The 26,116-nt window shown below is 51.2% G+C and overlaps 1 protein-coding gene across 1 annotated transcript in view; it reads left to right on the forward strand.

Annotated features, from left to right (window-relative positions):
- Positions 1 to 25,733, forward strand: part of LOC122383779 (probable histone-lysine N-methyltransferase PRDM7) — a 32,815-nt gene extending 7,082 nt beyond the window's left edge. The window contains exons 2-11 of the mRNA XM_043370535.1: positions 6,794 to 7,032; positions 7,307 to 7,467; positions 7,737 to 7,813; positions 8,029 to 8,115; positions 8,279 to 8,355; positions 18,280 to 18,373; positions 19,900 to 20,006; positions 23,733 to 23,876; positions 24,256 to 24,392; positions 24,688 to 25,733. Of these exons, the coding sequence (XP_043226470.1) occupies positions 6,794 to 7,032; positions 7,307 to 7,467; positions 7,737 to 7,813; positions 8,029 to 8,115; positions 8,279 to 8,355; positions 18,280 to 18,373; positions 19,900 to 20,006; positions 23,733 to 23,876; positions 24,256 to 24,392; positions 24,688 to 24,805 (1,241 nt within the window). The 3' untranslated portion in view covers positions 24,806 to 25,733. The remainder of the gene's footprint in view (positions 1 to 6,793; positions 7,033 to 7,306; positions 7,468 to 7,736; positions 7,814 to 8,028; positions 8,116 to 8,278; positions 8,356 to 18,279; positions 18,374 to 19,899; positions 20,007 to 23,732; positions 23,877 to 24,255; positions 24,393 to 24,687) is intronic.
- The last annotated feature ends 383 nt before the right edge of the window (positions 25,734 to 26,116 follow it).

Here is a 26,116-nt window from a genome sequence, read left to right on the forward strand (position 1 = left end):
CTCCCCAATTCCCAGTGCTCTGGAGCCGCCCCTGGTAAAGTTATGAACTGGAAATTTTCAAGGAATGTGCCCAATTTAGTTTTAGGAAAATTCAGAAAATTTCAGCATCGTAGCTTCAGCGGTTTCGGAGTTATTCCCGAAAAACCTGAGGGGTGGATAAAAACAACCCCCCCCCCTGCCACTAATAGGGTTAATGAATGTCTCGTCGAACCTTAACCCTACAAAACAAAACCAATGGCAAACAGCCCGTCAGTTTCTGGCCGAGTAATGTGTACTGTGTAGCTCCATCAACGAGGAATCTTTAAAGGTATCAGTATAGAGGTGTCGTTAACCCTCACCCGTATCAGTACTTAGGGAGGGGTCGAACGAGGGTCGAACGGACCCCCTCTCGGTTTTTCGCGAATAACTCGCGTAAAAAGCGGCTGACCGCGACGAAACTTTCAGTACCCTCGCGTTAATCAATTTTACACCTACCCTTAAAGTTTCATGACCCTGACCCAAATGACCTTTGACCTGTGACCTACTTTTCGAGACCATGTTTGGCCGGAATCGTGATTTGGCGTATGTCGGGCCGGCATACGCCGCATTAGCCGCGCGTTTGCAGTCTTTTCGTGGTTTCAAGCGTTCAAACATGAACATGGGATATGATGTTGCCCCGGCCCCATGCATTAGGGTGGGTGTCAACTACATGCTCGTTTTTACCGCGAAGCTCTAGCTCGATCAAGGGCGAAACGGCAAGGAGGGTCCAACGGCCCCCCCCCCCCCCCGTTGTACGTTCACGGCTGGAAAAACACCAATACGGGCGAGGGTTAATCCACGGAAAAGGTGTGCTAGGATTACGGAAAAGCAAGCTGTAAACATGTTGCCGGTATTCAGCATGAATTAAATTATGGTATGAATTAAACGTGCATTATTCGGTAGTTTGTATCTCTAGCGGGAGGATGGAGCTGCTTTAAAGTGTAATCCATACGGAACGGCTATTTGGAGAACCTAAGTTTATCCTCGCCCATATATAGGGGGGGGGGGGAGGTCGAACGAACCCTCTCTCCCCCCCCCTGGTTTGCGCGGATAACTCATGTAAAAAGCGGCCGATTGCCATGAAACTTTCAATACCCTCGCGTTAATCAATTTTGCACTTACCCTTTAAATGTTATGACCCGGCTGACCACCCTAATGACCTTTGACCTATGACCTATTTTTCGAGACCATGTTTGGCTGGAATCGCGATTCGGTGGATGTCGATTCGCATTAGCCGCGCGTTTGCAGTCTTTTCGTGGTTTCAAGCGTTCAGACATGTGATATGATGCTGTGACATGCATTAATGTGGGTGTCAAGGTCACCTGAAGGTCAGGTCAGGTCACTGATCTTTGATTACCTCGGCTCTTTTTTCCAGTTTGACATGTTTCTAAGCTAGTTTTAGGAGCTGAATTTGAATTAAGCAACCATTTGAATTGAACATTAACGAAGTGACCCAACAGCATGGAAAATCGGGACCTGTTAAAGCGTCGTAAAGTGTGGCTGCTAAGGGTTTTTCGGGGTGCTAATCACGAATGTCATGTTTGTTTTGATCACAGATGATGTCTTCATGCATTTAGGCCAAGTCGGGTCAGGTCAGTTCAACTAGGAGGGGTCCTGCCGGGTATTCGTAGTAGATGTCAGCCGCCTCAGACAGCTTCATAATGGCCGTTTTCACGACGGAATAGCAGGCATCTATTTGATACCAATTTAATCCTTTGGTTCCTCAGGAATTTTAGTAGTTCTTTTTAGTAGGTTTACCAGCTTTCGAATGAATGGCACGTTAGTTTGCTATTTTTCTATTAAATATCACATCGATTTACTTTATCTAAGGATTTATCGCTAACATCAACACAAAGCGTAAGCACAATTATAAAATTATGAAATTATTAAATACTAGTACAATAGTTAAAAAAAGATACTGAGTTGCCACACTACAAAAGATATATTCATTTATGGCGCACGACAGACATTTAGAAAGCAGCGCCCTGTTTTATTGCACGCTGCTAGCCGCTTCCATTGGGTTTTGCAGGCCGACGTCATTGGTTGTTACACGTATGATGTCACGCGACTTGTGGCCTATCACGGCTCTTTAATGATCTCCACTAAATGAATGCAACAATGGCCTTTTAAGTTGATATCTGTGGCCATCTGTCTATGGAGCGACCAATATGAAAGTTAGATGAATTTACCGGGGTTACATGACTATGAGCAAGCAAATGTGTATCAGGAATGGATTCAGGTGGAGAATTGCGCTGGACCATGAGTGCTCGAGCGCTCCCAATTCCACGCCGGTTTGGCTTTGGAGCCGAGACAGACGATGCGGGTCAAGGTCACCGCTGGGGTAACGCTGGATTGGCTGCGCCCGAGCACCCGTAACGCGGCACAATTCTCCATCTATAGATTTTCCTATTCGCTCAGCATTGTGATACCTAGGTGTTCGTAATAGCAATTACTCTGCTTATGTACTTATCCCCGGTTATTTAAAAGAAGTTTTTGTGAGGGGATATCACGGCTATAGGTAGGTACTCAGTTGCCCTATTCACGACTTTCAAAGAATGCTCCGATATCTAAATACCGCACAGACCTACTGCATTGGTGAATCTGACAAAAGGTCTGTGGAATTACATTCCCCCTCACCACACCCCTAAAAACTCATCCAGTGTCCAAAACCACTTTTATCGACTCGCAAAAAAAAAAAAACAAAAAAAAACACACACACACATGACACACACACAAAGCATGGGGCATGTCAGCTCTCAGTTCATTTATCATTGTCTTTACCATGGTTCAATTGCATTGCGCGATTCAAAGCACGTGAGTGCCTATATAGTATATATGTAGAAAATAATACCTACAGCAAAACATCAAAAATTACAAAGGCTACAATGCTTAAAAAGTAGGTTCATCAAGGAAGCCCATTTTATCTTGCGTGGTGTTGCCAACCATGCGATTCCAACGCGGGCTATTCACAACGTCTGCAAAGGCACGTTAACAACTGACAAGCCGCCACCGCTGCCACTTATTCATAGATGGTTGATATCGCAGCTTGAGCGTCAGCAGCGCGGCCCACAACGCGTCGGCGCCAGCGCACGCAGCTGTTGGCACTCGGCAGCCGGTGTTGCGACTTAACGGCCGGCCGGCCCCATGAAGGAGAAGCTCTTGCTGAAGCTTTGTGATCGCCTCATAGCCGCCTTGGATGTCATCTTTCTTGGCAGATCCATCCGTTCAGATGGTACGGTGCAGTCTGGATAAAGGACGAAGTCCAACGCCGCTAACCCCGCGACCGCCACCCCAGAACGTGGCCGCGGACCGAACGGGCGTGAGGGCCGTAAGGGCCACCCCGCCATCCGGTAGGTGGCTGAGCAGCCGGGCGCAGCGGCGCCTGGGCGGCGGCCGCGCTGAGATGAAGTCCCAAACCGCCATGTCGCCATCACCGCCATCACCATTGCTGCAGCTGTCCCCAACCGCCTCCATTGCCGCCGTTGTCAGGTATTGCCAGCAGCCGCGCCGCGGGATGTCAGAAGCCGCGCCTCCAGCGCCCCTCTCCGCACGTGTGCAGGTGCTCTGCGGCCGCCGGGTCCGACGTCCAGGCAGAACATGATATTTCCATGCTGCTCCGACGGTGGGCTGGTCTTGTTTGGGTGTTCCTCCACTGTGACGTCGGTCACGCATACCCCGGCCAGGGCGCAGAGGCCGACGTCTCACCATCCGGTTGCGGTCCTCAGTCGGGTCACAACGTGTACCTCTACCGCAGCGTGGAGCGCGCTCCCGCTGGGCAGCGATACAGCCAAACGTAACATGCGGGCGGCCAGCGCTGCGCCGGACAGCGGACCCATGCAGGGGGTATGCCGGTCTCGGCCATTAGCGGGGTCTTCGGGGCCGAGGCTGTACATACAGCTGGTGACCGCGTGAGCCGCCAATCGAAGCTCACGGCTTATAAGCTCGACGCGGGCATCACACGTTGTCCCGATGGGAGCTCCACGACGCCGCCGCGAACTCCAGCAGCGCGGCTCGCAGCGCGAAGACCGGTACGGACGGCCGGGGCGCAAACGGCGTGCGGGAGTCGCAGGCGACGGAAGACGTTCTGCGGAAAGAAAGGGTTCGGCATAAGCTGGTCGGCAGGACACTCTTGAGCCGAGCCTTTGATGTAATTACAGATGATCCAGAAGCATGCACAACAATTCATGACACACTATTCCCATTTATGTATTTGCTACATATGATATGATATACCAGCTCATGATCAGTAACGCATTCTGGGCAATATGTTCTAAAGTGAAGTAACTGAAGTTACAATTGACAGCTTAAAAAAACACACACGCACACACATTCGATAGCTTATGAGAATGACATGCCTTGTCTGTTTAATGCAGGAAAATATTTTTCACTTTTTTAGAAACAGCAAAACCGTTGTCAACATGCCATGTCAACTATCTAAACAATTTTTATGGAAACTGCTCTAGCTAGCTTAAAGTTCCACAACGTTTCCGCAGCACTGTACCCAAACTCAGTTCATGTTGCAAGAAAAAACAGTAATAATGCCTCCTAATTTTGAATGAAATATAGGTATGAGTAATGTGATTTGGAAATTGGAAAGCAACAAATTTCCGCACATCATTTTAGCAAAATTACTATTTTCTTCAGCCACCAGGTTTTGCACAAAACTATAGTAAACTTTATGATCTAGTTTACACAAAACCAAAGCCCCTTTTAACAAATGTTGAATAAATTTTAACAATTTTAAAAACTGTATCGTGGAAAAAAATGAAAAGTGTAGATTTGTAAAGCCGGGATATTTCACGGATTAGGCACTTAAAGAAATATCTTCACCTTTCTTTGAGCCACCAGCCTTCACCAAGTTTTACACGAATGTAGTGAACCAGACAATGTGGCAACTCAAAATTGTGATGGTTTGAGATAATTATAACGGTAAAAGAAAAAGCAGCACAAGGTTCCTTACCCTCGCTTTTTTCACTAGTCCAGATGAGGCTTCAACTGTTGCCGACCTGAGGAGCTATAGGGACTTGAGCTTTCCAAAACTCAATTTCTAAGGGCACTGGCCACTGAGCAGTGTTTGGGTTTCACACGTATGCGATCGTAAGTTATATTAAGTTGACAAAGCAAGCAAAGCAAAGCATGATGCCCCGCGCGTCCACCCGCGACCACGTCCCGCGTCCGACTCCCGACCGCCGCGTGACCCGAGGCTCCCGGCGGTCACGTGACCTACCGGCCGGGACTGCAAACGGCCTTCAACACCATTCTTGTATGACGTCATATCCTACTGAGGTGCTGATTGGTTATTTCCACCGTAGTTATTTTTGTTTCATTGTTTTGCGTGTTTTTCTTATGTGAAATGTAATTTAAAAATTTGCCATATTTTAATTACCATTAAAACATAACTCAATAGGCATAAAAGAAAGCTCAATATATACTTTCCTTGTTTTTAAGAATTCCGGAATTAGATACCCGAGGGAGTAAAGAGGGAGCAAGTTGCCACGCTGATTTGATACCTCATAGTCGAAAGGTGGGCTACTAGAACCAAAAATTGCTGTGTTTTTAAATAAATAAGTGATTTGAGGGCAAAAAATGCCCGGATTTAAACTTCTAAAATTATTTTGAACATAAAATATTTCAGTTTGAGGGATGTTAAGGCCTCAAAGGGTAGGTACTTTTTAGGCATCAAATAAGTTCCTCTGCGAAAGTTCCGTCGTGAAAACGGCCAATATATTATGAAGGCACCAAAGTACTTCATATAGTTAGTTCAAATGGTTGAATTCGAATTCAGCTCCCAAATCTAGCCTAAAAACATGTAAAACTCGAAAAAGTGGACCTTGGTCATCAAAGGTCAATGACCTGACCTGACCTTCAGGTGACCTTGACACCCACCCTAATGCATGGGAGCAGCATCATATCACATGTTTGAATGCTTAAAACCACGAAAAGACTGCAAACGCTCGGCTAATGCCAGCCCACATACACCGAATCGCGATTCCGGCCAAACATGGTCTCGAAAAGTAGGTCAAAGGTCATTTGGGTCAGGGTCATGAAATTTTCAGGGTAGGTGTGAAATTGTTTAACGCGAGGGTACTAGAAGTTGTGTCGTGATCGGCCGTTTTTACGCGAGTTATTCGCGAAAACCGAGAGGGGGTCCGTTTGACACCCCCCCCCCATCGGGCAAGGGTTAAATTGCTTTAAGCGAGCTTGGGTGCCGGCGGCCAATCGATCCTATGTGTCAGCGGCTGTGAAAACATCTAAAGCGAGGGTAAGATTATAATCGTCTAATTTATGCAGATCTCAGGTATGAGAGTTTGCTGTTGTGTCGGCCCGGGACTGGCTGTGTAACAGGATTTGGTTTGATTTCCCGGCTCTGTTTAGTATTTGACCACCGTGGTGATCTGATTCGGCCTTTGGTTAGGCATGGTTACACCACCGAGATAGGCGTGCCTAGGAGTTGATGCCAATTAACCCAATGCCAATGCCAGTTTTGTGACGATTAGCCAAACTGTTCATCGGCGTTGCCACTGGAACGGTACGGCAGTCGTACCTATGAGAAAGGAAGGTATGCAGTATGCACTATGTCCGCCACGCCGGAAAGGTGTTAACGCGCCCTGTAATCCCTCCCCCCCCCCCCATACCTATACAAACGAATACTGCTGTCGTTTTGTTAGAGCACGGCCCCAGCCCTCCATTTATGGCTGACGACTCCGCCAGAAATCCAGGAGAAGCAGTTAAATGTTCCATTATCGGCTGAGTGCTTGTGTCGGTACCCACACAGGCATCGCGGGCCAGCCGCCGTCGTTCATGCGCGCCCCGCCGCCGCCGCCGCCGCCCCGGCCGGCCCGACCGAAGCGTTCTCGGTCAACGAAGTCAGCCGATGACGGCGACGATGACTGGAGTCCGTCGCGATTCGTCCGGCCGGCCCAGCGGCGGTCGCGTTCCACCGTGCGACGTGGCGCCGCCAAGAGCAGGTTCCAGCCCCCGGTGAAGAGGAAGGCGACGGTGACATCGGCTGAGGTTGGTGGGGAACTGTTGGGGTGGTGGTGGCCGTCTTCTCTGCAAAACACGGGACATTTAACATTTCTCTCCAGAGAGGTACAGTAGCATTTTACACGCTTGTGATAATTGTGGGACATGGTAGTAATTATTAGGTAGTATTTAATTGTGTAGTAATTTACGCTCCTACTTGCTAGGTATCGAGTCATTTCCCGTTCAATAATATACCCGAGGCTGGAGGGTCATCGCTTGGCTTTCTTGGAGTATCTTATCAGCACCTGTCACTATATTTCAGACGGTGCCCGCTGCTTCCTCGGCCGTGTCCGGTGACGTCCCGTCGCAGGACCAGCGGCGGGTCATCACAGAGGAGGCAGCAAAGGAGGCGGACCGGTCTCCGCACCGGCCACCGTCGCCGCCGTACGATTTCATCGGCTTTACGCTCGAGGATCAGTTCAAGTAAGTGATGACAGCGAGTGTTATTGTGAAAATTTCAAGTTACCTATCTATATCTAGCGATACCTATAAAACTAGCGACTTTTTGCTGTAATTACAACGACTGGCGCTTTTGGTTTACATTTTGGCGTATTATTTGTGTACGTATTCTGTTTGTTTGGCGGCCGATTTACTTTTCGCACACCCTCTGCAAGTCAAGATTCAAGATTTTTTTATCGCCAAATATATGAACCTCCAAGACCATGTTATGTATGGTTTGACGCGACTTTCAGGGCCCGGCACGCTGTGGACACGAAAGCTGAACTGCTGTGGAACCACATCATCGCCGAGTTCAAGGACTTGGGAGAAGGTAAGTGCCGTCATCACCATTGTCATTGGTATAAATAGCATGTCCTAGACACCATTTTACCGTCACGATCGGTTTTAGCGTTTATCGTGAGACCAAACGCTTTGTCCGTTACTTTACGCGAAAGCAACTGGATGTTATTCCAGCTGGTGCTGTTGTGGCTACGTATGTTACATTGAGTGTGCGGGCATGACGTGATGTAATGTGAAATTTCACAGAGCCTCCCGAGCGGGAGGTGTTCAAACGACGCCGGAACATGGTCAACTACCGGGAGGAGGAGGACCTGGACGACGACGACTACATCTGTGAGTAACCAGCTACCGTCTCATAAGCAAACAACACTAAACCTGTCAGTCTCCACATTCTGCTGTGTATTATACGGTCGTATCGGCCGCAATACGTGGTCTTGTTTTCCGAGTCTTCAGTCTTTTTACAGAATGAAATGACCTCTTTTTCGTGTTGTTCCAGTCTGTGACGAGTGTGACCGCGAGTGGGAGGGCGACTGTCCTGTGCACGGACCGCTGCAGGTCGTACCCGACACCAAGGTACGGAACTCGGGAGGGGACCGCTAATTGCCCTCGCTCCGTTTGTACGTCTGTTGGCATTAATTGTGTAGGTTTGAACTCCGGTCGATCACATAAATCATGCGATGTGTTTGTAAGTACACGGTGACGGCGCTGGACGCTGACTTCAGGGACCTGGAGACGCAGGTACAGAGCGTAACACTTACTCATCCGACGGTGCCACTTCTTATGTGCGGTGACCTCAACTGTGACCTTTTAAAAAGTGCGCCCGCTCCGGCTCGGTCTCGTCTCGAAGAGTTTTTAAATGATTACTCAATGTGTCAAATCGTAAACGTGCCCACTTTTACCTCAGGTTCCCTGCTTGACGTCTGCATCACATCTAGTCAAAACCTAGTCTCTGACTGTCGTGCAATTTACTGCGATTTTAGCCCTCATCACTTCATTCGCTTACGTGTTAATTTGCCTCGTACCCGTCGCCAACCTGTCATCACTCAGTCTCGCTGTCTAAAGCGACTCGATCAGGACGCCTTCCTTTTAGATTTACACTATGCCGACTGGGGTGACGTTTTTAGATCGCCAACCGTGACCGAGAAGTGGGATGCTTTTTTATCAACTTTTACGAACATACTCGACCAGCACGCGCCGCTGCGATCTGTTCGCGTGCGAAATCCGGCGGCCCCTCCCATCTCGGCTGCCACCGGTGAACTCATGTCTCGCCGCCGTGCCGCCCTGCGTGCCTGCGGGCGTAGCTCGGCCGACTACCGCGATCTGAACCGTGCCGTCCGCTCTGCCATTCGCCGTGACACTCGCGAGGGGATTGAGGACCGTATCAGGGAGCGCGGGCCGCAGTCTGTCTGGCAGAGCATTCGGAGCGTGGTGGGTGGGAAGCGCTCCGGTACACCGGTGCTGCCTCAGCTATCCAGCGAGGAGCTGAACCGCTTTTTCGTCTCTGTTGGACCGCGAGTGGCTGCTGAGGTAGCCGACCGGGGCCGGGGCGCGGTTCCACAGGTAGAGTGCCGTCTGCCCAGGGTCGGTGCCTGTGGTTTTAAGCTCTTACCGATTGACATCGACACTCTGACCAGCACGTTGCTGAGTATGCGTAACTCTCCCGCTCGCGGCGCTGATGGTGTTTGTGTTCGGGCGCTGAAGGCTGTTTTCCCTGCCGTCGGCGTCGTTATCCTTCACATCATCAACACCTGCCTCGTCCTGTCAGACTATCCAGCCTCATGGAAACATTCCCTCGTCCATCCTATCCACAAAACCGGTGACCCATCCAACCCCTCTAACTTCCGCCCGATTTCCATCATTCCGATAATTTCCAAAATCGTAGAGAGGGTGGTTCATCGCCAACTTTATCATTACCTTGCATCAAACCACCTCCTATCCCCCAACCAGCACGGTTTCCGCCCTCACCACTCGACGGAAACCGTGCTGGTTACTGTCTCCGATCACATCCTGACAGCCGCCGACGGTGGGGAAATCTCCCTTCTGTGCCTGATCGACCTTAGCAAGTGCTTTGATGTCATTGACCATGATATACTTATCAGCAAATTGCGTCTGCACGGCATCGACACGGCGTGGTTCGAGGCGTACCTACGCGGTCACACGCACAGTGTCGTCCTGCGTGACGTCACGGGCGCCGAGCAAGTCTCGCCCCCGCTCCCGAACACCATGGGAGTGTTTCAGGGCAGCGCCCTCGGACCGCTGCTGTTTACGGTGTTCGCCAACGACCTGTCGCTACACGCCGCCGATGCTAGAGTGCTGCAGTGCGCAGACGACACCCAGGTGATTGTCTCAGGCAAAAAGAGTGAACTCCCAGCACTCATCACTAGCATGGAAAACTCACTTGCTTCTTTGGACAAATGGTTCTGCGCGAATGCTCTCAAGGTCAACGCGAACAAAACTCAACTCATTGCTTTCGGAAACCGCCAAAATTTGCGCAACCTTCCAAATTTCACAGTCACCTTCCGTGACACAACCCTCGTCCCTTGTAACGAGGTCAAAAATCTGGGTGTAACGTTTGACAAAAACCTGACATGGGACAGTCACGTGGGTGCCGTCACCCGCCGCTGCACTGGGACCCTGATCGGCCCCTGTCGCACGTGCGACATGTGGTGCCACGAGGTGTCATCACCTCCCTTGTAACAGCCCTGGTTCTCTCGCAGGTCCGCTACTGCATATCAGTTTATGGTAACGGTACTAAAAAGAACATGGTCAGAGTACAGAAGATCCTAAATTTCGCTGCAAAGGTGATTTTCGGCCGAGGAAAATTTGATCACGTGGCGGACCTGCGGGAGAGACTGGGCTGGCTCGAGGCCCAGCAGCTGGCCGATCACTCTACACTCTGCCTGGCGCACAAGGTGCTCCGCAGAGGAGAGCCCCACTCACTAGCAGCCGTCCTCCATCGTAATGAGGAGGTACGCCAGCGCGCCACCAGGCAGGACGGTCTGCTCAGTGTGCCGAGGTCGAGGACCGAGGCGGGTAAAAGACGATTCTGTGCTAGAGCGCCGGCGCTGCACAACCAGCTGCCACCCGAACTGGTTTCGCTCAGTGGACAGGGCTTCAAACGCGCTTTAAAACGACGAATGCTGTCTTCTATTACCTGATTTGACGCCGTGTATGAGAGTGTGGATGTGTGTGACTGGTGACATGCATGTTGGTGTGCCGTTGCACCTGTAATTTGTATGTATGAGTGAATTTGTTTGTTTGTTGATTGGGGCTTTAGGGCGCGCCGACTGCTAAGGTCATTTTGCGCCCATAACGTCGTACTAATAAAACAAGTGTGCCACAAGAAAGAACCTTCTAGATACTAAGACTAGAAAGTAAGACTCGATATAAAATAGCAAGGTAAGATAAGACAGCGCAAAAGTGTCGTCCTAGACAACTGACTAGATGAAAGGACTAGAGAGGGCTAGTTGGATTGGGGTCAGGTCGAGTAAATCACTTGGAAGTTGATCGAACGGATAAAAGAAAAGATGTTGCCGGATAAAACCCAGGGTGACTCGTCACCCAGTAAGCGGCGGATAGTGGTACTCGGAGCGATGCGCCCGAGGTAGCGTGTCCGGTTCGGTTCAGCGAGAGGACAAGATAAAAGCACGTGAGAGACAGTGAGAGGCACGGTACACCTGCGACAGGTGGGCTGCTCTTCTCCGCGGAGGAGATGACCATGCGTGGCATACGTATGGCCGATGCGCAGCCTACATAAGACGACTTCGTTATGTCTGTTACTTTGCATGGATGACGACCAAGGCTCGAGAGTTGGCTTGATATCTCTCAGCTTACTGCTCGCGCGCGAGTCCCACTCTGCCTGCCACTGCAAGAGCATGGAAGATCGTACGACGGGATAGTAATCCCGGGCAGGCAGAGGAAATCGCCGAGTGTAGGGCGCTGCGGCAGCGCGTCTCGCGGCGGCGTCAGCAAGCTCGTTGCCTTGGATTCCAACATGACTGGGAATCCAGCAAAACCGGATAGTTTTTCCGGACTGTTCCACCGAAGTTAGCCGAGTTAAAATGTCCTGAATGATCGGGTCGTCAGGATTAAACCGTCGTAAGGCCAACAGACTGCTTAGTGAGTCTGATAAAATCAAATAGAAAAAACCGTCGGACACCTCAATAAAACACAGAGCCTTTTCGATGGCGACTAGCTCTGAGGAAAACACCGAGGCGCTGGGTGGAAGGGAAAACGAGCGGGTGTCCCGACCAGCGACAAAAGAGCAGCCCGCTCCCTCGGATGTTTTTGAGCCGTCTGTGTAGACTGAAATAAAACCATCATACGAGGCTATATGCTCCAAGGCTCTGGTTTGTGCTTCATAGGACAGCAGGCTATCCTTTTTTACTTCGGAAAGCGAGAGGTCTACCTGCGGCGGGGCGTTTCTCCAGGGTGGAGAAGGCGTTCCCCAGATACGCCGAACGCCGCGCAAGGCTATATTCGATGTAGAGAATAACCCTCTCATGCGTGCTCCGAATGGATGACTCGTCCCATTACCAGATGAAGCAATGTGACGCGAAAAGACGTACGGGTACGTCGGATGCGTCGGGAATTGACGTAGTTTAAGAGCATAACGCATCCCCAGCATCTGACGGCGGAGAGAAAGTGGCGGCTCGTGCGCCTCAGCAAGAATGCTGCTCCTGGGCGAGGTGCGGAATGCTCCGGTGGCTATTCGGAGTGCTGCATGATGGACTGTATCCAGGACCTTCTTGCTGGATTCACTCGCTGAATCATAGACAAAGGAAGCGTAATCCAGCTTCGATCGTATAATCGATCGATAGAGAAGAAGAAGGGTCCTGCGGTCCGCACCATAAGATGTGCGGGCGACACATTTTAAAACGTTCAGGGATTTAAAACATCGTTCCCGAAGCGTTCTAAAATGTTCTCTATACGTCAAACGACTGTCAAAAAAGATTCCAAGAAACTTCGCCACCGGCCGAGTAGGAATCACCTGTCCATGGAGCTTGATTCCCAAGGCTAAGTCGTCACAGCGGCGGCGGCAAAAGTGCATAGCGACGGTCTTCGTTGTTGAAAAACGAAGGCCGTTGTCGTCGCTCCACCTCTCCAGACGGGTTACAGCGAGCTGCATCTGTCTGGCAACGTGACGGGCGGTCGTAGCTGAAAACCAGATCGCGAAATCATCGACAAATAGTGATTTGCCGATAGATGGTGCGAGATTGTCGCCAATGTCATTGATCGCCACAGCGAACAGCGCCACACTGAGCACTCCGCCCTGAGGAACTCCGTTCTCCTGAATAAAACTGCTCGAAAGACGGCTGCCAACACGGACTTTGAACCGACGACCCGATAAAAAGTTCTTGATAAAGAGACCCATTCGGCCACGTATGCCGTACTTATGTACTTTGGAAAGTATTCTGTGTCGTAACACTGTATCGTAGGCCGCCTCAATATCAAAGAACAGTGCTCCAAGGTGCTTCTTTTCAATAAAACAGGTGCGTATCTCGGTGTCAAGGGCTAAGATGTGGTCCACAGGGCTGCGGTGTTTTCTAAAACCGCACTGGGCGTTTGTAAAAACACCGTGATGTTCCAGAAACCAGCTAAGACGCACATTGACCATCTTCTCCATCAGCTTTGATAGCGATGATGTGAGAGAGATGGGCCGATAATGGAGAGGGTCATGTCCCGACTTGCCAGCCTTCAAGATAGGAATGATAATGGCTTCCCGCCAGGTCTCAGGGAAGGTGCCAGTCTCCCAAAGCGAATTGAAGGTTGCTAGCAGCGCCTCGAGGGCAACTGCGGGGAGATGACGGAGCATGTCGTTGTGGACAGCATCCGGACCTTCTGAGACGCTGCGCAACGAGCTGATGGCAGACGTAAGCTCAACCATGGTGAAAGGCTCATTGTACACGAAATTTTCAGCTGTGCTGAAGTCCACGGCGGCTGGTGCAGGTCGTGAGGACTCTCCTCGGCAGCGCTGATAGAGTGCACGGCCTATCGTCTCTGCGACGTCTGAAGGGTGAGATATGTCCGTGTTGTTCACTCTTAAAACCGGAAGCGGAACAGAGCTGAACCGGCCTTCAATGCGCTTCATGCGTGCCCATATCTGGGTCGTAGGAGTAAAACGGTTTAAGGAACTTACGTAAGTGCGCCATGAAACAGCCTTTGCCTCTTTTAAAACGCGTCGGGCAAAAGCCCGCGCTTTCTTAAAAGCGATGAGGTTCTCAGTGGTGCCACTCCGGTCAAACTTTCTAAAAGCGCGCTTCCTGGCACGAATCGCGTCTCCGCATTCCTTGGTCCACCACGGAACAGGAGGACGACGAGGCTGGCTCGACGTCTTGGGTATGCACCCGTTTGCGGAATCAATGAGTAGGGACGTAAACTCCTCTGTGGATATCACAGAGGTGTCGGCTCTGGATAGAACAGAGGCCTCTACGGCGGTCTGGAAATCGCCCCAGTCGGCCTTCCGAAGATTCCACCTAGGTGGACGGCTGCCTACTACTGGGGACTCCTGGTGCTCCAGCCACACCGGGAAATGGTCGCTCCCGAGTGGGTCGTCATGGACGAACCAGTTAAAAAGCTGAGCTAGCTGCGGGCTGGCTAAGCTCAGGTCCAGAGCCGATGTTTGACCGGAGGGTGTTGTAAAATGGGTGCGCTGTCCTGTATTTAAAATACAGAGCGCCTCATCGCGGATAAAAGATTCTAAAAGTCGACCACGAGTGCCAGTCGTGTCGCAACCCCACGCCAGGCTATGGGCGTTAAAATCGCCGACTAGCAGGACCGGAGGTGGAAGTTCATCGACAAGTCGATTTAGCTCAACCACCGGGAGCGCTCTACCTGGTGGTAGGTATAAAGAGCACACGGTCAGTTCCCGGTGGTTGAAATCAACTCTGGCGGCCACCGCCTGCAGGGGAGTCTGCAGCGGCACCTGGCGCGCAGGTACGCTATGGTGAACCGCCAGAAGCACACCTCCATGGGCAATGGTCGGGGTATCTAGGTCTCTTCTAAAAACAGAGTAGCCCTTGATGACAAAGGTGACATTTGGCGCTAACTTGGTCTCCTGGAGACCTAAAACAAGGGGTGTGCGCCAACGGATAAGAGACTGTAGGTCCTGGTAGTTGGCCCGGAGGCCTCTACAGTTCCACTGTAGAATAAAAGGCGTGGTTAAAAAGGCGCAAAAAGGGCGCGTATAACATGAGGCAAAGGCGCACGCAGATACCTGACTGGCCACAAAAAAGGTAAAAAACACCGAGAGAAACGCACCTGGTAAAAAAGCGCAATAGCGCGAAAAAGATAAAAGGATAAAAGAGGAAATGACTAGAGTAAATGACTAGACTAAGTCCTCTTTTTCCGAAGAGGCGCTCCCCCCGTAGCGGATACGGGGGTGCCCCGAGCCCTCTCGGTGGAGTCTGCCTTCTGCGGAGGCAGATCGGGCGTGACTCAAGCCCTGCTGGGGCTTTTTCGCCCGAGGAGCGTCACCCTCCGAGGGCGACCAGCTCGGGGGCGTCTGCCGTTTGGCAAGGCGCCCCGGAGCCGCAGGGGGCTGAGGCTGCCCCGACGGGGATGTCGGGGCGGCGGCCTGTGTCCTTGACACAGGTGTGTCTGGCAGCGACGGCGGAGGCCGCCGCTGCTGCGAGAGCGAAGGAGGGGGCGGGGGGCCCATGATGGGCCGAGTCCCCGCCTGAGGGGTCTCCGGGGTTTCAGCGGCGACAGCCGCATTGGCACTCCCGGAGGCGGAGGCGGCAACAGAGGCCTCCTTAGCCTCGATGGCCTTTTGAACGAGGCGAGCCCTCCTCGCCTCTCGTGCCCTCCTCTCCTCCTCTCCCCGCCGCAGAGCCTCCTGCACCGCCGTGGGCGGTCGGGGGCGGGGCGGGGTGGATGGCGCCTTACCCTGCGCCGGGGGGCGCCGACCACCCTGTCGGCGCTGGACGACGGTCCAATCGTCTCCTTCACCGCTCGCAGCTGGAGCGGGACTGGGTGGACCCCACACTGACTCTTGAGCAGTCTGCTCTGTGTCACTCGGCGGCGCACCAGGCGCCGAAGAGACCGCGGAGTCACCAGTGGCTACGACAGTGAGGCCAAATCTTTTGAGAAGCTGCACGAGCTGTGCCACGCTCATCTGGGAGGCATCGGTAGCGTTTGTCACTTTCACCTTCTGGGCATACGAGGTCTTCGGGTGATTTTGGTTATATACCTCCCGGGCCTCTTTGAATGACAGATTCCTGGTAGCCTTGATGGTGTTAATCTCCTTCTCCTTGACGTATGTAGGGCAGGACCTGTCATACGCGGAGTGCGGTTTCTGCCCCTCTCCGCAGTTGACGCATCGAGGGGTCTCCGAGTCGCACGTATCGTCAGTGTGGTCCTGAGAAGCGCACTTGGAGCATGTGGGTCTACCCCGGCAGTTGTCCTTCGTGTGGCCGAACCTCTGGCACCGATAGCAGCGCATGGGTGCCGGGACGTATGGGCGCACGCGGACCTTGATGTACCCCACACGGACCTCGTTCGGCATGTCGGTGGTGTCAAATGTCAGAATGATATTATTTGTCGGGACCGTGCCTCTCTTCGTCATGATGCGGCGAGCCGCTGTCACGCCGAAATCGGCGAGCCCGTCCGCAATGTCCTCGTCGCTCACTCCCCTCAAGTCAAAACAGTTAATGACCCCTCGTGAGGAGTTCTTAGAGCGGTGGGGCTCCACTGTAAACGGGATGGAGACGAGCCTCCGGCCGGATGCCCGTCCCTCGGAGAATACGAAGCGAGTAGCGTCCAACGCTTTCGCCGCCTCCTCGCTTTTCCTGAATTCCACCTCCAGCGCGCCATCACGCATCCGGTCACAACGAACGATCGAACCAAACCGGTCGCAGCCATCCTTCCGCTGGAAGGGCGTCAAGGAGCTCAGCTCCCTGTCGGCGCTCCGGAAGATGAGGATTTTTGGATTTTTCTGTCTTGGATCGTGCACCGTTCGCCCGTCGGCCGAGGTCGGCGGGCGAGAATCGGCCGAAGCCGAGGGATTGGTGAGAGAGGGGGAGGAGGGGTTGGTCTGGTTATCCATGTGAGTCTCTTGGTCTCCGCCAGCTCGGCCGCCGACGCTCCGCAACGGCGCCGCTACAAGGCCTAGGACGGCCGAGCTGACTGTACGGGACTTGGCGGCACCTTCCGCGGGGGAGAGAGAGACTCACCACCCCCCACGGTCGGATACCGCCTCCTCCCTTGACGCCTCGCCGAGTCACCGCCAGGGGCAGCGACAGATCAGTCCCACCGACGGAGGACGAGCACAAGTGCCCGAACCCCGCCGGCGACACCTCTCCGACACCACCCCCGGCGGCATCACGACTGGGAATGGCTCCTCAAGTGCGGCGCCCCACTGAGTGTCCCGCCCTTACAGAACTCAGGGCCAAAGAGGCGTGTTGCCCAGCCACCGCGACTGGCTCCGCACGGTGGGGGGCTCAACCTCCAGGATCCCGTTGTCCTGGGGTACGGGTCGGCTCGCCTAGCCTAGTAAAACCGGCTGGTACCCGAGGGGACGCCACTCCCCTTACACTAGCCCAACTCGGCTGTGTTCCTGCGGGTGCAAAAACAACGAAAAAGGTAGGAAAAGAATCAGAAAGCTGTGATCGAACGAAACGCGGACATCCGGTGAGAAGCAAAGCAAAAGCAAACAAAGACCGCTCAAGAGAAACAAAACCACGAAAAACCAAGAAAAGTCGGACCGTACCATCTGTCCATCCAGCGATCAAAGCAAGTCATAAGCAAGCATGGGTCAAGCTGGGGCCGAGGGGGCGCTACTCCCCTTGCTGGCCGAGGCCAGGGCCGCCGCGGGGCAAAGGCCCAAGGAACCCAGTCCAACAGCGACCCCGGCCACTGCCAACCCCCTGCGGGGCCAATCCTGCAGACAATCCATCCAGTAAGCAAGGCAAGTCCAGGTCAAAACGCGCGTCAAGCTGGGGCCGAGGGGGCGCTACTCCCCTTACTGGCCGAAGTCACAGCCGCCGCACAGCCGGAGCCAGATGACCCCGGCTAAGCAGCAGCTCCGACCACGGTCAGCCCCCTGCGGGGTATGTATGAGTGAATATTTTTTGTATTTAAAGAGCACTCCACAGCAGCAGTGTGGCTTTTCTGGCTCCGCGTCACAATGTCACATGCATGGTAGAAAGGATAAAAATATGTATGAGTGAATATTTTTATCCTTTCTACCATGCATGTGACATTGTGACGCGGAGCCAGAAAAGCCACACTGCTGCTGTGGAGTGCTCTTTAAATACAAATACAAATACAAATACAAATACAAGTAAGCTATAGCTCGAGCTACCGTTGCTCATTATTTTATATCATCTCGCCGTAGCAAGTGGTTCGAGTGGTAGTTACTCTACCTTTGTCATGCTATGCTCGCTAAACTATTTAAATTGAAAAAAGTGTTCCGTGTTATTCTTTTCGCAATCATTGAACAATTATCAGCGGTTAACTACTTATTGTGATCATCGCAACACGCTTCACACTGCACAGGTCCCGTTCGACATTGGCGATCCAGAGAGAGACATCAAGACCCGTCCCGAGTTCCTCAACCCGGGCCGGTCCAAAATCCCCGGAGCCAACACCGGTAAAACCGCCATTATTTATCCTGATCACTTGATTATGGATCCCCGCTTTGTTGTTTCATGATCTTCTAGGACTGTATTGATGGAATCGTTCTTTTGTAGCCTCAATAAAGTGTTGTCATGCCGTTTCCTACAGTTCCTCCATCTCTTGTTGTCCACCTTAACCCGCGCCCTGCTGGGGGGGGGGGTGTTTGAACACCCCCCCCCTGTGGTTTTTCGCGAATATCTCAAAAACGGCGGCGCGGAGCGCCGCCGTTTTTGGTACACCTTATCATACATCAATTCTACACATGTTGTGAAAATTTCAGACCAAGGTCATTCAAGGTCAGGTCACCAGGTCACTCGAAGTGACCTCACCTCATAAAAAGTTTCAATGTCTGTCATAGCTACACCGAGTGACCGATCGCTTTGAAACTTTCAGCGATTGCTAAGAGCATTAGCATGTACAAAATGTATATCTCAGAATTTTGATATCGATGACCTAAGGTCAGGTCATTTTTGCGACCTCACCATTATAAGTCAATGGGAGAAAATTGAAATGCGCCTGTTTTGGACGAAAGACATTATAAACACTCCCAAACACTGAATTACAAGTGGTTTAGACACACTGAACATGAAAATGGTGTCTGTGACCTCTGTTTATGCCCTGAGGTCATCTTAGGTCACGAATGGTATCTAACAGTTTTTCGCAAATAACTTTTGATAGAGGCATGCTAGAGCGATGAAAACGCCTTAGATGTGTTCAGCTCGACGATACGGATCGACTGATATGCAACATGACCCTTTCCGGTCAGGTCATGACCTTGACCTGAGGTCAAATTTTCAAGTTGACCTTTCAAGGTCAAATTATAGTTCGTTCGATGCGTCTTGACGAGAGGAACACGATGCCGGTAAAAGTAAGCTCGTACAATGCTTGGGTCAAAAGTTATTGCAGAAAAACTGTTTCCGAAAAAATCGGCTATTTTTGCAGTTTTTGTCCCCTGCAGGCAAAACCGTTGACGTTAGGTCAAATCTGAGAAAATTATTCAGAAAGGGCGTTAATAGGGCTATCGAATGCGCTTTTCCGCGGCGCTGTAGCTCTATTGGTTCCCGAGTTATGCGTTGGCTTCTTGGAAATTTTCGACATTCGACCTGGAAATCGGCGAAAATTTGCCTTCAATGACCTCTGGTGACCTGACCTTTGACCTGACCAAAAAATTGACCGAAGTGATTTCCTCATTATTTTTGACGCTCTTTCGAACGCCGCCTTCCGCGTATCGCTACGTGGCCCAGGAGCCGAGTTAGAAGGGGGGGGGGGGGTGTTCAAACACCCCCCCCCCCCCCCAGCAGGGCGTGGAAATCCAGGACCCCCAGCCGGGCGCGGGTTAAATATCCTGCGGCGGTGATGTATTCCTTATCGCGTTCTGAAGTGTATTATACATTGCCACTGCCTCCTGATTCTGTTCTCGGCAGGCTGTGTTTAGCCTATGGACAGTAACTACCAGCGTCACTGACCTGTATCCCCCCCCCCCCCTTCACCGGCATACAGGCATTTGGACAGAGAAGGACCTGCCGGCGCGGCTGAGGTTCGGTCCCTACGAGGGCATCGTCACCGCCGACCGACGCCAGGCCACCGACTCGGGCTACAGCTGGGAGGTGAGAGCCAGCCGCGGGTCTGTGGTGGGTCTGCGTGGGATGTATTTTTGAAACTAAATATCGATCGAGCCTATCGGGAAACAACAAAAACGGAACCAGCCAGGAAAATTGAGAGAAAAGCATTTTTGAACCAACTCAGATATTTGCATTAAAGGTAGTGTGCCAGCTTTCCGGGACCGTATGGAGTTAATGGCCCAGATAAGGAGAACCGGATTTTCAGACCTTATCCATACCTTCAAAACTCATGGAAACGTCTTAAATTCTTCAAATTTTGAGTACCCCAGTGCGAAATTCGCCCCGACGGGTTGTCGGTCGTACCCCAACCACATTTCACACCACTTTGAACAATAAATGCACACACTGAAATCGCTATTACCGATAGGCTCATCCAATCAAGTTTCGATAAACCCGTTCATCATCATCTCCTGCGGTTTCGAACACGCCTGTTAGGTGGTGCGGTAGACCGCGCCCAAAGCCAGGGCCCCGGTAACGTGAGGTAGCCGAGTCGGGGCAGCGTGCGCTGACCCAAGCCGGGGCCGCGCGTCCTCCCGGTGTCATGTCATAGCCCGGGGCTGCCCGCGGGGATGCGGTAGACCGCGCCCAAAGCCGCGGCCCCGGCTTGGGTCAGCGCACGCTGCCCCGACTCGGCTACCTCACGTTACCGGGGCCCTGGCTTTGGGCGCGGCTTCTGCTCATACTTTGTGGTGCGGTGGTGGTGCGTCGGGCCGCGCACTCTGACTTCGGCCAAGAAAAATGCGTCAGCTGATCATTGTCGTTTCTGCCACTTTCATGTGGTGAGATGGGGTCATAACTTTAGAGACGGCTGTTTCATATCAATTATTTTACATAGAATAATATTTCAAACCATAAATTATTGTTCGACAGCCAAATTAAAGAAACAATACCAATACAGGCTTACAGTTTAAATTCGACATTGTGTTGTCTACGATTAGACAGCTGATAACTCATTCCCGTACGTCGTAACTCTATAATGAACTTTGCTTATTGTCACATGTGCACCGCATTCGTGATTGTTGCCGACGCCTGTTTGCAGGTCAGCCCACTATAATTGTTATACATATCGAAAAACCGATAAACTTTTAGGCGAAAAAAGCACTATTTTAGGCCCATTTTTTGATTTTTTGCGATATTAGGTAAAAACAGAAGCTTCTTATCCTAGGAAAAATAAAATGGGAAATCATTCGAAGGTGGCACACTACCTTTAACCCGCGCCCGGCTGGGGGTCCTGGATTTCTACGCCCTGCTGGGGGGGGGGGGTGTTTGAACACCCCCCTTGTAACCCGGCTCCTGGGCCACGTAGCGATACGCGGAAGGCGGCGTTCGAAAGAGCGTCAAAAATAATGACGAAATCACTTCGGTCAATTTTTTGGTCAGGTCAAAGGTCAGGTCACCAGAGGTCATTTAAGGCAAAATTTCGCCGATTTCCAGGTCGAATGTCGAAAATTTCCAAGAAGCCAACGCATAACTCGGGAACCAATAGAGCTACAGCACTGCAGAAAAGCGCATTCGATAGCCCTAATAACGCCCTTTCTGAATAATTCCCTCAGATTTGACCTAACTTCAACGGTTTTGCCTGCAGGGGGCAAAAACTGCAAAAAATAACCGATTTTTTCGGAAACAGTTTTTCTGCAATAACTTTTGACCCAAGCCTTGTACGAGCTTACTTTCACCGGCATCGTGTTCCTTTCGTCAAGACGCATCGAATGAACTATAACTTGACCTTGAAAGGTCAACTTGAAAATTTGACCTCAGGTCAAGGTCATGACCTGACCGGAAGGGGTCATGTTGCATATCAGTCGATCCGTATCGTCGAGCTGAACACATCTAAGTCGTTTTCATCGCTCTGGCATGCATTTATCAAAAGTTATTTGCGAAAAACTGTTAGATACCATTCGTGACCTAAGATGACCTCAGGGCATAAACAAGGGTCACGGACACCATTTTCATGTTCAGTGTGTCTAAACCACTTGTAATTCGGTGTTTTGGAGTGTTTATAATGGCTTTCGTCCAAAAGCGGCGCATTTCAATTTTCTCCCATTGACTTATAATGGGGAGGTCGCAAAATTGTCCTGACCTTAGGTCATCGATATCAAAATTCTGAGATATACATTTTGTACATGCTATTGCTCTTAGCAATCGCTGAAAGTTTCAAAGCGATCGGTCACTCTGTGTAGCTATGACAGACATTGAAACTTTTTATGAGGTGAGGTCACTTCAAGTGACCTGGTGACCTGACCTTGAATGACCTTGGTCTGAAATTTTCACAACATGTGTAGAATTGATGTATGATAAGGTGTACCAAAAACGGCGGCGTTTTTGAGATATTTGCAAAAAACCACAAGGGTTCAAACACCCCCCCCCCCCCCAGCAGGGCGCGGGTTAAGGCTGAAACAGACTTTCCGCATTCAAGAAATCGCACGCGAGAGCCTATTCAACTACATTATAGTTCTTGGTTCTTCCCGCATCAATCGCATCCGCATGCGATTTCCTGACTGCGGAAAGAGTCTGTTTCAGGCTTTAGTGTGGTTTATGAACAGAATGAAATGAAATATCAAATCCCCACGTCGTGTTACTGATTTGATGTTAGAAAAGCTTAGAAAAGCTGGTGCCAGATTGACATTGCTGTCATGGATGAGGAAGTACAGTCTTCAACATCTCGGTGATGCTGACACCCTCGATAACTAGTAACTCTTAACCCGCGAGTTGCTGGGGGGGGGGGGGGGCGTAAACGCCCCCACTTTTTTCGCCGGGCCATAGCATAAAAACGGCGCGCCGCAGGCGCGCCAAATTTTGGGTACCTGTAGGGAATTGATTGAAGGTTATTGTGACAAAGTTTCAAAAAAAAATCGGTGAGAAAATTTTTGAGATATCGAGGTTTTAGTGACGTCATGATTTCTCAGTTTTCAACCAAAAACGGCACATGCTAAAAAAAATCATATAAAATCACAGAATAGACATACAGACATGCGGTAAACGCCATTAGACTGCCAATACCATGACCAATCAAATGGCTATCTTCGATTATTGATTATCGTTCCGCATTTTCCAAAATCTTGAACTGAATCTTGGCAATTTCTCGTGACTACTTCACGACCATGGTATATACATGCATTTTTTAAATTGAACTTTTTGAGCCAAACACGTACACATATGATAAAATGAATGTCACCATCGTGTTCTACGCCCCAAATTACTTATAAAACATGTGTCACAGGCTGCGAATATCAGTTTTGATTTTCGGGGATATGTGCCTACCCGGTTGACCTGACCTTGACCCTGACCTATGCTTGACTGACCCCTACATGGAGCTGACACTCTTGTAGGCCTTATATGATGGATTGTGCACCGTTTGGACAGAGTTTATGACGAGAGGCGCCCATTGCGAAGTCCTGAAGTCCATGCTACTGAAAGCCCGATTTCAGGTGTTTGACCTGACCTTGACCCGACCTGTGACCTCAACATTCAACTTTAAATTACTCATCTGAAGCGTCTCGTCGCGTTCTTTCGTTTGCCGCCTCGTTCGTTTCGCTGCGCCTATTGGTTCTCGAGTTATCGGCTGGGGGCGTTTAACGCCCCTCCCCCCCCCCCCCCAGCAAACGGTGGGTGGCGAAATACCCCAGCAACTGCCGGATTAACTTCTTGTGTTGTAAATACGTAATTAAACGCTAAACGGCCATTGACTGACGCACACCAACGGTTTCGCAGATCAAAAAGTGTCGCCGCGTGCACCACTACGTGAACGCCGGCGACTCGAGCTCCAGCAACTGGCTGCGGCTGACTCAACTGTGCCCGCTTCGAGCAGGAGCAGAACCTGATCGCCTTCCAGTACAAGGGCCAGATGTACTACAGGTAAATACGGTGAACGTGTCTAGCGCAGACCTTGCCCTATAGAAACTTGTTCACTGCTTCTCACGGCTGCCGTCATTCAGTTATACAGTTCGCGGCCTCAGATGGTCATGGGTTGCTGGTACTTTGCAGTCAGAAACAACTGTTGAATTATTGGAACATTTCTCGGTAATAATAACAGCTGAGCTGTATAACTGCTCTTTCCATTGTGGTCATTCGTGATGTGCCAATTTTTATTGCTGACTGTGACCCTTTTTGGCAGTGGTGATTTTATTCGGTACCTACGTGACTTTGTTATCGCGAACGCGCACAAGGAAATTCAGATTCGAAATTCAGTGCTCTTTTTTCTGACTCATAGTTACACCTTTCGTCATGGCCACAGGACGTACAAGCCGATTGTGAAGGGCTCCGAGCTGCTGGTCTACTACGGAGACGCCTACGCCCGGGAGCTCAACATCAACGTGCAGACGTTCAGGAAGGCTCCGGCCGCCGCCCCGCCGCCAGCAGCCTTCGTGTCAGGTGAACGACCGAATATAGCATCTCCGATAGAATAGATATATTACAAAATGCTCAGTAGTTGGCCAATCAGTAAAACACTTGAAAAACGTCATATTTCTGCGAGGCATAACTGGTTGACTGCCATCCCCAAAGGCAGACTGACTAGAGCGACATCTATGTTACTGGCCGTCTCATCTAATAGATAAGTAGACAAGCGCAACTATGAGCTTCAGCAAACTGCACATGAAGTCACATGTTGATAGTACGCACATACATCCATGTATGCTGGTTTGTGGTAATCAGTGTCATTCGCCAGGTGGCTCCACGGTCCGCTGCGTCCACTGCGACTACACCTGTCTGGGACAGGAGCGGCTGGACAGGCATGTGAAGAAATGGCACGGTCACATCGGCAGGGATGGACGGTTCAAGTGTGAGTGGTGTGAGTACTCTACAAACGATGTGTGTAAATTGAGTAACCATCGCCTCACCCACACGGGAGAGCGGCCCCACCGCTGTCACGAGTGCGGCAGGACGTTTACTCAGCTCGGTAATCTGACCGCTCACCGCCGTATACACACCGGCCAGAGACCGTACGTGTGTGACGTCTGTGGGAAGGCGTTCACACAGAACAGTCACCTAACGAGCCACAGACGGATCCACACCGGGGAGAAGGTGTGTCAGTGTGAGCAGTGTGGCGCCATGTTTAACGTCCCGTCTGACTACACCAGACACATGCGGTCACACAACGGTGTGAAGCCACACCGGTGCCAGGTGTGCTCGGCCCGGTTCGTTACACGGGGGGACCTCACCACACACATGCGGACTCACACGGGGGAGCGGCCGTACGGGTGCTCCTTCTGCCCGGCACGGTTCGCGCAGCAGTCGGTCATGGAGGAGACACGTCACCGCCCGGCACACACACGACTACCGACACAGGTGTGAGCGGTGTGGTAAGGGATTTGTTAGACCCAATGACCTGAGGAAACACAGTGAGAGGTGCACGGTGACCAGCTGATGTGTGTGCAGCTGTGCTGGCGGGATGGTTGTTACGAGCCTGTTGTGATTTTATATTGCATGCTATTGCCGGTGGATCAACTTATTGTAACAATGTGACTGTTGGCTGTGATCGATGATTAGGGGCGTTGTTGCATGTCGTACTATCAATTTTGGATTTAGTTGCACACACACGACTCGATAACATTGCGCTACGGTATTAAATAACCTTGAGATTAGATGTATTCATTGTTGGTATTACTGGACCCTATCGATAAATGGCTCGCTCATACTGCAATGGTATGCCTCATGGAGTGTTGTGTTGATGTTTTATAGTTTCATCTGTTCAATACATTTGGTGTTAGCACATCTCGGCTGTTTCACACACCGCTCACATCACATTGGTTGTTGTAACGCATTCTATCCTATACAGTCTCTCTATATACGGCTGGACAGCTGTGGTGCACAGTGCCGGTGCATTACCGTCCGGCCGTTCGTAGTGACCTGTCTCTGTGCACCATGCCGGCACCATACCGCCCGCGGCATTATATGTCTGTGTGTGTGTGTGGTCATACCGCCAACACAGAGACGGGTTATATCAGGGGAGACCCGGGGCCTGACGATGGGCTGTGGTTTACACTGACGAGGAACTGGGACAGTTCAGTTAGACTGGTGGTCGTGATTATACCGAGCTCACAATATTTGGGTGAACAAAAAAAAAAGAAGCATCCACTGACTTCAAACAATTGTTT

Source organism: Amphibalanus amphitrite, unplaced genomic scaffold, assembly GCF_019059575.1.
Source record: "Amphibalanus amphitrite isolate SeventyFive unplaced genomic scaffold, NRLGWU_Aamphi_draft 000173F_arrow, whole genome shotgun sequence".
NCBI classification, from domain to species: Eukaryota; Metazoa; Arthropoda; class Thecostraca; order Balanomorpha; family Balanidae; genus Amphibalanus; species Amphibalanus amphitrite.